Raw genomic sequence first — 10,214 nt, 5'->3', positions numbered from 1 at the left:
GAGCCAGATGCTACAATGCCAGTGATGCAGAACTCAATTCTACCGCCTGGTTTGTCAGTAACATCGGCAGCTTTGTGACACTTATCACTCTGGATGATCTCACATCCTTCGTCTCCACCAGTCAAGTATGTCCTTAAATCAGTTCTACATAATTTATTTAAAGTTTGTGCTTAAGCAAAATATAGAAGTTTAATTAGCCATAGCCTTCACAGTCGTAATCTGTTTTTTTCTCAATCTATTTTCAGTTTATCATTAATTTATCTAAGTGAAGATTGAGAAAATCAAACGCATTATTTTAATATATATATTTATTTTACCTATTTGCTCCTTTGTTTTTGAAGATTGGAGTGTTTTTGTTGGATCAAGCCAACCTGGAGCTCTTTAACAACACAGCAATTCCAGAAAATGTAACCAACTACTACATCTCACAGCTTTTTGAATTCAACCCAAACTTCAATCCAGTGAAGTGAGTAAATTGACAAAAAAATATGTAATATCATACATATAATTTGGTCAGTGAATGTTGACTATAATGATTTTTATATGAAAATGAAAACTATGTAACTTTTCATCCAGGCTTCCAGGCCTTTTCCTGTGCTCTCCTGAGGTCCCATCTTTAGCATATTCTTCTGTAAATCAAAGTGATACCATCTCCATCTTGAATAAGCTGAAGAAGTTCTGCAATGGAACAGAGGACGCTGAGGTACCAGCTCCAATTGTTTTTACACAGAACAGAGTTCGAGCATTTTAACCTTTTGTGTTGATTATCCTTAGTCCTTTTGGTCAGTGCAGAACAGAGTTACTGTGCGTACTGTGCTGTAGACAATTTTGGCAAATTTTGTGACAGGCTGGGTTTACGATTTTAAGCTCTATGAAGTGTTAACTTTTGAAATACATGGTCTACTGAGTCAGCGTTACAGTGTCTGGGTGGTTAGTCTTGTAAAGAGTCCTCAGGTAAGTGAAAATGAGATGTGTGTATCTGCAATATGGAATTACAACTTGTCCGGGGTCTTCCAATCTTTCATCCAGTGCATCATAGAATCTGATCCAGCCTGTCTTGATCTTGAATAGGAAAAGCTGCAAATACAAGAAGAGAATGAATGAGTTAAAGATTTGCAACTTTCAACAGGCAGCTTGTGAAAGAAAGAAACCAATTCCAATCCAGGTTGAACTTTCTTCAGCTAGTCGAACATATCTCTGTCTTCATACCTCTTCGCTCTGTTTCATGAGGTGCTATGTTGGTACATGCTACCAGTGTATATAGGTTTTGAGTTTGTAAACATAGAATATAATTAGCCATATTGGCTCTAGACAGATTAAAACTATACAACAGTAAAAATGTCCTTAGGTGACTTTTTTCATAACCCGGTGGATTTTATTCTGTAGGTATCTGCTGCTCTAGCATCCAACATCCAGACCATCACAGCAGACACATTTGCTACCCTGGGCAGTGCCAGCGCAGGCCTGACCAACAGCCAGATCGCTTCAATTTCCCCGTCAGTGCTGATTTCCTCTTTGTCCACCCTGAGCACAGTCAGCACCTGGAACCAGGAGCAGGCGGCCACTATCATCCAAACCATGACTGCCTCGGGCTTCCAGGGTAGATGGCCCTACTGCCCACTTACATGGGCTTGATAGCAATCATGTGATTAGTATTTAAGTATGTTGCTTAATTCAGCATTGTTTTTTACATATAAAATGACACTGAAGTAAACTGTATATGCCTATTTGATAAATGCAAATGTATTAAACAGATCAACAATGGAGCCTCCCTGGAATCCCTTGGCACACTTGTTGCTGGAGTTTCTTCAGAGTCAATGAAAAAAATCCCGGCTTCTGAGCTACTCACTGCCTCCAAAAGCAGCACCTTTGTTGCTAACATAATGGCAGCCTCAGCAGTTGTCCAACAGACCTTTATCAACAAGGTACAGTTACCTTCTGATTCTAACACATTCTAACATTACAGCCATGATTCTCAACAACTCAACAATCTTTAGGGCACATCTCTGGGTGGTATTAAAAAAATAATCAGAAGGGGTAGATAGGGAATCGGATCAAAAAACAATGATATCAAAGTATTTGAGCATGTATGGTGCTGATTTAAGAATAAAATGAAAACATATTCTATACTATGATGAAGGGCTCGCTGTGCTCTTCTCTGTAAATATATAAATAATTGTAATATTGTAATAACAAAAGATCAATCAAAGCTAATGCAGCAAAGGACAGTATTTTAGTGATATAATAATATTTCAGTTATGAAAACTTTGCCGGCTTTACTTCTTTTATTTAATTTTTTTTACAGTTAAAGATGTTATTACAGCTTTTAGTCTTCATTTACTATAAAAAGAAATTATGTGAGCTGAGTTTTTCAGTTGAGTTGCAGTAAAGACTTGCATTGTTAGACTTTTAAAAGGCATGATGATCAGTTTTGGTATAATGTGCCATGTTGATATGAATGTGTGTAAATGCAGAAAATAACATTCAAGAACTGAATATGTCTTTTTGTATTGATTCACTCACACAGCAATTTTGAGATGATTTCTGATCTTGGTTTTTAACTTTATGTAATTCACTGGTAGATCATTTCTGTGGACCCAAGTCCAGCCAAAGTGGTAGTGAATGTCCCTGATGCAATGGCAACTGACATCCCAATGTCCCTGCTGGCATTCTCTGAGGAGACTGTGGATATCAGTGTGATGAATAAAAAGAAATGGACAAGAGATCAGGTCAGTATGTGGGTAAATGAACACAAAAGTTATTTGAAGACTCAAACTGAAGTCATTCCACTACAGTAACAGAAAAGACATTTATTCAGTGTTTTTCCCCAGATGTTAGTTCTTAGTTCAAGACAAAAACAACATTATTACATTGTGTGACTCCTTAAAACCAAGAGTAAATTTCTTATCAGGTAAATTGAAATTAAAATCATATTTATCGTACCTTTACGTCAAATCCAGGGTTGATATGAGGTCAACTTTAACAGTTCAAAAACACACAGCGAAAAAGCCCACAAGACCTTTTCTCAAGTGTTGCTGTAAAGAGAAAGTTTTAGCTGACATTGCTGTGTCTGTTCTTCTAGGCCGCCATGTTTGTCGGGTTTCTGGATAAAACAAGCTTTGACATTGAGCAGTAAGTGAACAAGTCCCATGGCTATTTTTTTACCCCAAGGAATTTTTTCAATGCCTATTAAATTTCTTTGTGGTTTTTCATTATCCCCAACAGGCTTTCTCCTTCTGTGCTGCAAGGATTCACATGCACGTCAGTCCAGAGAATGACAACAACCAGGATTCAGGGGCTGATCCATGCCTGTAGGCCGAAGAAAGGCAGGGCCAAGGTGGAGCTGAAGGAATCACAGGTAAATGTTAATACATGAGCAAAACTTATTACTTATTAAATTAGATGACTATGGTCTTTTATCTGAAGTTGATAATTAAGATACATTGGATGTATAAAACTGTATAAAATCAGAGTCATACATTTTAAAATATATATGTATGTTGTGTTGTATAACAGTTAGTATTATTCTGTCTTTGCACAGCTGACATGCATGTACAACCTGCTCAATGGAAACCTATCCCAGAACTTCACAGATTATCCCTCAGACATGCTTCTCTACTTCAAGTGAGTACTTTGTTGTACTGACCTCAAAGGGTGCCACTAGCTTATAAAAGTATGTATTTGTTTATTAATTCTCCCATCCTAATGTCCATTTATTACAGCAACAAAGATATCAAGAAAGCCAACTGCAGGTCCTACCTTTCCGCAGTGGGTGCTGCAGACTTCTCTGTGGCCTCCAGCATTCTGAACAAGGACTCCTTGCTATTCAGTGAAGCCAGGACCTGCTTGGTGAGTGCTATTTAAATTGAGGTTTACTACAAAAACTGAAAAATGTTTAATGGTGTGGGTATAAAGTAAATCACCACTGTATGGCATCAGAGAGTGATCGCATATACTAAGAAATATGTAGATGCACATATAACATTTTATATGGATGCATATATATATGCAAAAAATGACAAACAAACTTGTGCTTGAAAGGGAATTTTCTAAATGGTACTGATATATATATCACTAGTTTGACTGTGAATCTACTGTGGCACAATTTTAAATTAAATACTGTTTTTAACTGTCTAGGGTATAAGTGGTGTGAATCTGAACAGAGACAATGTGGAAGTGCTGGGGAGCATGGCCTGCACTCTGGACAGTGCTTACATCCAGAACGCTGATCCTCTAATTCTGGAAAAACTCAAAGCCTGCAAGGACTTCTCTGACAGCCAGGTGGCTGCCATGGAGACACTACTGCTGTCTGGGAAAACACAATACGGGTACAAGAATAAGATCAAATTACTATTCGATATTGTTCTTACTGTCAACAAATCCCATGAAAACACCAAAATCAACAATGAATTGGTCCTACTAACAAGTATTTTCTGTGTAGCCGTAACCATATATTGCTTATTTCTCTGTGAGGGTGTTTTTATAGGATTTGTTGGCAGTAAGAAAAATGTAAGAATAACACCAGCCTTTTCCTTTAACTGTGCTAAATACAAATTGCATTAACACATTTATTTAGAGGTATTTTTATGTAAAAGATCTTTGATTCCCATGTACCATATTTGGCATCCTATGCCACCAAGTGGGTAGCAAGGTAGCAAAGCCAGATTATATGAATATATCATCTTCCCATTTTCAGGAATGTTGCCACCTGGAACCAGCAAACACTGGAAAACCTTGGGATCCTACCTCTGTATTTCACAACGAACATCTGGGAGCAGTTCGAAACTGTATGTGTTTTACTCTTACCTGTTTCTTGATAGTAGTTATTTCAATCATATTAATTTAATGTTATGAATTTAAAGTACCTTGTAAGAGACACTTTGTTTTTGTTGAATGTTTTTTGCAGAAAACAAAGAAAAGGTTCCTTAAGACCTTTATGTCCCAACTGAGGAAATCAAAGACAAAGAAGAGGAAGCTCAAGGTGCTGTTTAAACAGATCAGCGATCTCAGGATAAAACGAACAGGAGGTAAAGAAGAAAGGCGGAGAGGCATAGTGTGTTTGTTACATAGCAGCAGCTAATGATATGATACCAGTTTCACTGTCCGTGTGTTTGTGTGTGTTGTAGAATGACATAAAATAAAGTGAAAAACTCCTGTGTCTAACTTAACTAACTTTTTTTTCTCTCATTGGCCAATTATCTCAAGGCTGCACTGTAGGCAACATCACCCAGGTGACAGTCAACGACGGTTCCTTCCCTTTCGGCTACGACCAGACGCAATTTGACCTCTGCCTAGACATCCCTGTTCTGAAGGACAACCTCAACTCTATCTGTGAGAAAGTGGATGATGATGACTTTCAGAAAATCATTCTAAAGAAACTCAACCAGGTAATTTCAGCATTGATACGTTTTTTTATGCAAATTGATGTATATTTCGACAAACTACCATGTGTTCACATTTGCTCTTCCTACAGGCATTCCCATTGGGTGTTTCTGAAAAGGAAGTTCAGGTTCTCAGTTCGCTGTCTCGTGCAGCGTCACTTGATGACATCTCCAAGTGGAGCATCACCAAAATTGAGACCCTGGCAGCACTCATGAATGCTGATGATGGCCCATGGGAGGCAGAAACGGTACACTACAGACGGATTCTCAAAACTACATATTGTTCTTCTGAAGCTTAAACCAGTTGTGCAATATTATGAACAATAATCATGCCTGTATACATTTGCTCATGTAAAGTGTTTTCTTTATTGCTGTTTAGAGTAAAGCAATCATCACCAAGTATCTGAATACTCCTGGGAACTCTCTGGGCAGCACTGAGCTGAACAGTATTGACTCCAACCTGTGCTCATTGGACACCAGTACACTGAAGACCATCAAACCAGACAGTATCAGGTAGGTGGGAGCATGTACCTCAAAGTTGCTTAAACATGGCCACTGTGAGTGATGATACAGACCTGACACTACATGTTACTTTCTTCTTGTACCTTGCCAGAAATGCCAAACCTTTGGATGTGGCATCATGTTCATCTGAGCAGAAGAGAGTCCTGTATGAGATCAGTAATACTTCCTTCAGCTCACAACGTAGCAGTGCAACTACCTATTACAATTTAATTAAGACCTATCTAGGTAAGGATACATGTTACCTGTCTCTGGCTGTTTTCTTGTCTCTGATAAAGGGCCTCTCTAATTTCCTGTTTTTTTTTCTACTCGGATAGGTGGGGCACCTCTGCCAGATGTAGTAGCACTGTCAACCCAGAACATCAACATGGATGTACGCACTTTGCGGAGTCTGGATCCTGACGTCATCACTGTGAGGATATTTATTCTTTTAAAGACTATTAAAGTAGTTGTTATATTGATTGAATATACTGCAACTAAGCAGTAGTTGTAAACACTGCAATACATTATAAAGGATTAAAAGTCCAAGCTAACCTCTCAAACTTAGAAATTAACCTGATTTATATCCTTTGTTTAATCAATACAAAAATGTAATTGTAAAAATGTGTGTGTTTTTTCACGTTGGGTTAGCTAGTTTCCACTCTTTAAGCTAACCAGCTGCTGACTGTAGACTAAAATTTAACATACAGATATGAGAGTGGTATCAATCTCATCTATCTATTCCATTAATGGTTGTGATGAGCACACATACATCTGGCAGTTGTGTAAAGTGTGTTGAAGAGTCAGACATTTTCAAGACTATTTACAGTTTACTTTTGTCACACATCTTGGCTAGTAGTTAGGTCAGGGTTGAGATGACCATAGGCTGCAGGATGATGGCTTATATTAGTATCTCAAAGTACAGTATGTGATCCTCTGTAATTTGGTCATCCTTTCTAGTTAACATAGCAGACTGTATGTACTAACAGAGTGAAAAAGAAGTTGAGAAATGTCTGATGCTCTTTATTGTGAGTATAGACCTTTATCACCCCTTTGACATGAGATAGTAGTGGTAAACACAGGTATTACCAATGAAAATAATTAAGGTTCTGTTTTTCAGGTAGAACAGAGTCAGGGTGCATGTTGGCTCAATAAAAAGGCTCCACTAAAATAAATGGAATGGAGCCTTATTGGTATCATTCGTAAAATCTGTGTTGACCCTACCATTTCATGTTAAAGTGGCTGCTGTGAAAAGGGTCTGTTGGACTGACTGTGCCAACCCTGAGAGAAGGTCAACAAGTTGTCAGTTGTAGAGGTTAAAAGTAATACATTTTTGAAAATCTCCTCACTGTTTCATTTTAAATACACAGAGTTTGACCGTGAACGATGTGAAAGGCCTCATGGGTAACCAGCTACAAGATCTGAAGGTGTTTGAGAACGATACTGTGATTCAGGCCTGGAGGAACAGGCAGCTTCAGTCAGACCTGGACCTCCTCGGTCTGGGCCTGACCACCGACAGAACTGACCCAGTCACTACACCACCCAGCCTCAACAACAATAGCCCTGCAACACCAACACAGGGTAAAAATACATACCTTTTGTGTGTATTGAGTAACAATAGGTTTATGCCCACATTTTAGCATACAGTATTTATATTCTCTATAGCTAACTGAAAATAGTAATCATTGCTGTTAGAGAAGATACCCTACAACTGTCTGTGTTACATCTAATTTTGTTTTATGTGGTATAATTTGAGAACATAAAAATATTTTTGTATCATCCAAAGTTAACTGTATATCAGAACTGTACTGTACTCAGAACAGATTTATAGACTCTGTGACCAAGTTAACAGGACTTTTGACTATTACTTTAACTATAAGTATCTCATTTGTGCAGTGAGAGTGTCATTGCTTGTGGTGTAAGGTAAATTGCACACTGTACTATTTTCAGCCACAAGAGGGCGCAAGTGTGCCATAATCTGTTTTTATGAACATTTCAGTAAAAAAATGATAAATTTCAAATGATTATACACCTTGTATTTAAATAGCACGGCTACCATAACAGGCCAGTACCCCACAAGATTTGGCGTTTGTTGTTAATGCACCATCTGAATTTGCATCCAGTTAATGATATGCAACAAAGTGGGGTTTTTTTCTGCTGTGTGTTCACTGCTTTTACAATGCACCGCCGAACTAGATTGACTAACCATATTTCATCCACAGGAAACACTAGCGGCTCAAGTGCAACCCTGACCAGTACAGTGACAACACAAGGTGATCAACTGCAATAATATACAGTACCAGTTTACCCACTGTACTCACATGATGTAGTAATGTTTAATTCTAAAAAGAGGGTTGCAAAATATAATGTCATCTATTTATTAACCATGTGCATAATGACAAGTACAGTTAAAATAATACAATTCTGTTTCACTCTAAATGTATGTGTTTGGTTTTGATTTCTAGCTACTACCACAAGTGGGGGAGCAGAGCTTGTAGGACACCCAGCATCCATATTCCTGGCTGCTCTGCTGACAACTGTGCTGCAAATACTGCACCATCCAGCCTAAATACATTTGTGACTTTAGCGATCTAATCAATAATGAGTAATTACTCACATCTTGAGATTTCTTAATATTATTGTTAATGCTATTTAATCACTTTGCTTAATTGCAACTGCTTAATTTCTGCTTTACGCTATCTCTTCATGTTGTAAAACTATGTTACTGAACAATCAATCAAAATAATATATTTTAAGTGCTGATTTGGGATTTAATCTGGGATTTTAAAAGTAATTAATAACATTTATGTTTAATCATTAGGAGCAAAAATATAGTATATGAAAAATAAATATAATATTTCCTCAAATTTATTGTATCATCTATTATCATAATTTACACTGTATTGCCATTTCTTAAATTAATAAATACATACTAATAAATATGTGATGCTTGTTTTTCTGTCTCTTGGGGCTGATTATAAAGAAATTAAACATATTGTATGCTCTGAATTTTTATTAATTTTACCATCACAATTAAATCCACACTCCTAGTCTCCAAAGTAGCTGTGTGCATTGAATAATAAAGAACAGAAGCATTGTCTGGCTTGTTGTTTGTCTCAGGTAACAAATAAGATTGAGGGTCTGGATAATTCTACTTCTTATATATTTATATGGAGCACAAATATCTGATCATAAGATACAGACACATTCCCACTTTAGTGTTTTTTAATCCCTAACTTTTATTTAGAAAATGCACATTTCAAAACACATTTCCAAAGCCATTTGTGTGCATTTTTGCAAGGAAAATGCCAAATCTGCAAGGCATTTATAAGGGATGAAACACACATTCACACACACTATCTTAGATAGATATATCTTTATTCTGTAGTACAAAGTGATTTAAAATAAACCCTTTATCCACTTAAAAAAGAAAATGCAATAACCCACTTAAAATGCAGAAGTATCCCATGATTGAGGCTACAGCCATGCCAACAGCTGTCTAAGGTAGACACAGTGGTGCTTTGAGCTAAATACAGATGTCACCGTGCTAACATGCTGATATTTAGCTTGTATAATGATTACCATCTTAGTTTCGCCTATTCCCAGCTAACAGTAAAACAGAAAATGCAGTAACTCACATACAATGAATGTAAATGAAAGTACATCAGAGAGACTAACATGAAGACTTAAAAAGGTACATTGTAATGCCTATTTATCATGGGATAGGTTGTATTTTCATTGTATTTCACAGTACATTAAATAGGTGTAACAATATGCATCATTAATGATGTGATACAAATTTTGTGTTCTTGATCCAAGTTTCCAAATGTTCAGTTTCCAATGCCATGCTCCAAATTTATATTGGTACATATTATCATTTCTATAATATTATTTTTGTTCAGTTCTAAACATAGCATTTGCAACAAATTTTAACATTTTAACCTCAGTTAGAATGACAACACACTCATGAGATCCAGTCCTAAACTGAGTTTTTGCTCTGGTCATTGTGATTGTAAAAACTGAGAACCTTATGTCTGCTTCCTCGCATTTGTTCTCCTGATCTACTTTGCAGTGGGAAAGAGAAATAGGAAAGAAAACAAGGAGGACTAGGACACCGTTTATTACACCCCTAACATTAGAAAATATAAAAGTAAATGCCCTGTAATAACTCATTTGCCCATTTGCTGAACAACACATGTACTTATTTTCTTTCACATCATCGGCTTCTGTGATTCCAAATGAATCTTGCAGCTCATCTTCTCTATCAGGTTAAGTGTACATGGAAAGGTACATCCACTGCAAATTAAGAAGAGATAGATTATTAATGCGCTTCAA

The 10,214-nt window shown here is 36.9% G+C and overlaps 2 protein-coding genes and 1 long non-coding RNA gene across 3 annotated transcripts in view; 2 read left to right on the top strand and 1 right to left on the bottom strand.

Moving 5' to 3' along the window:
• On the top strand, positions 1 to 712 carry LOC118337620. The gene is made up of 3 exons (XR_004797160.1): positions 1 to 125; positions 342 to 466; positions 577 to 712. It is a non-coding gene; the product is annotated as an uncharacterized LOC118337620 (long non-coding RNA).
• A 523-nt stretch (positions 713 to 1,235) lies between these two features.
• On the top strand, positions 1,236 to 8,788 carry LOC118336957 (mesothelin-like protein). Its single transcript, XM_035673732.1, has 19 exons — positions 1,236 to 1,241; positions 1,387 to 1,600; positions 1,813 to 1,925; positions 2,583 to 2,729; positions 3,083 to 3,132; positions 3,226 to 3,358; positions 3,542 to 3,624; positions 3,723 to 3,849; positions 4,138 to 4,328; positions 4,697 to 4,787; positions 4,907 to 5,027; positions 5,206 to 5,387; positions 5,474 to 5,629; positions 5,761 to 5,894; positions 5,995 to 6,128; positions 6,218 to 6,312; positions 7,250 to 7,460; positions 8,102 to 8,152; positions 8,345 to 8,788. Exons 1-19 carry the CDS (start codon positions 1,236 to 1,238, stop codon positions 8,446 to 8,448), a joined length of 2,343 nt encoding a protein of 780 aa, XP_035529625.1. The 3' UTR covers positions 8,449 to 8,788.
• Positions 8,789 to 9,576: 788 nt separating this feature from the next.
• Positions 9,577 to 10,214, bottom strand: part of LOC118337486 (calpain-1 catalytic subunit-like) — a 14,156-nt gene continuing 13,518 nt past the window's right edge. The window contains exon 22 of the mRNA XM_035674545.1: positions 9,577 to 10,175. Within this exon, the coding sequence (XP_035530438.1) occupies positions 10,149 to 10,175 (27 nt within the window). The 3' untranslated portion in view covers positions 9,577 to 10,148. The remainder of the gene's footprint in view (positions 10,176 to 10,214) is intronic.

This window comes from Morone saxatilis, unplaced genomic scaffold, assembly GCF_004916995.1.
Source record: "Morone saxatilis isolate NCDOM2014 unplaced genomic scaffold, NCSU_SB_2.0 Contig3, whole genome shotgun sequence".
Taxonomy (NCBI): Eukaryota; Metazoa; Chordata; class Actinopteri; family Moronidae; genus Morone; species Morone saxatilis.
The sequence above is the reverse complement of the archived record's forward strand: the minus strand, read 5'-3'. Positions and strand labels throughout refer to the sequence as shown.

Excerpts from the sequence above, each read along its gene's own strand:
- LOC118336957 (XM_035673732.1), top strand. Across the intron at positions 2,730-3,082 it reads AGAAATGGACAAGAGATCAG|GCCGCCATGTTTGTCGGGTT; the intron begins GTCAGTATGTGG and ends CTGTTCTTCTAG. Across the intron at positions 5,630-5,760 it reads GCCCATGGGAGGCAGAAACG|AGTAAAGCAATCATCACCAA; the intron begins GTACACTACAGA and ends ATTGCTGTTTAG.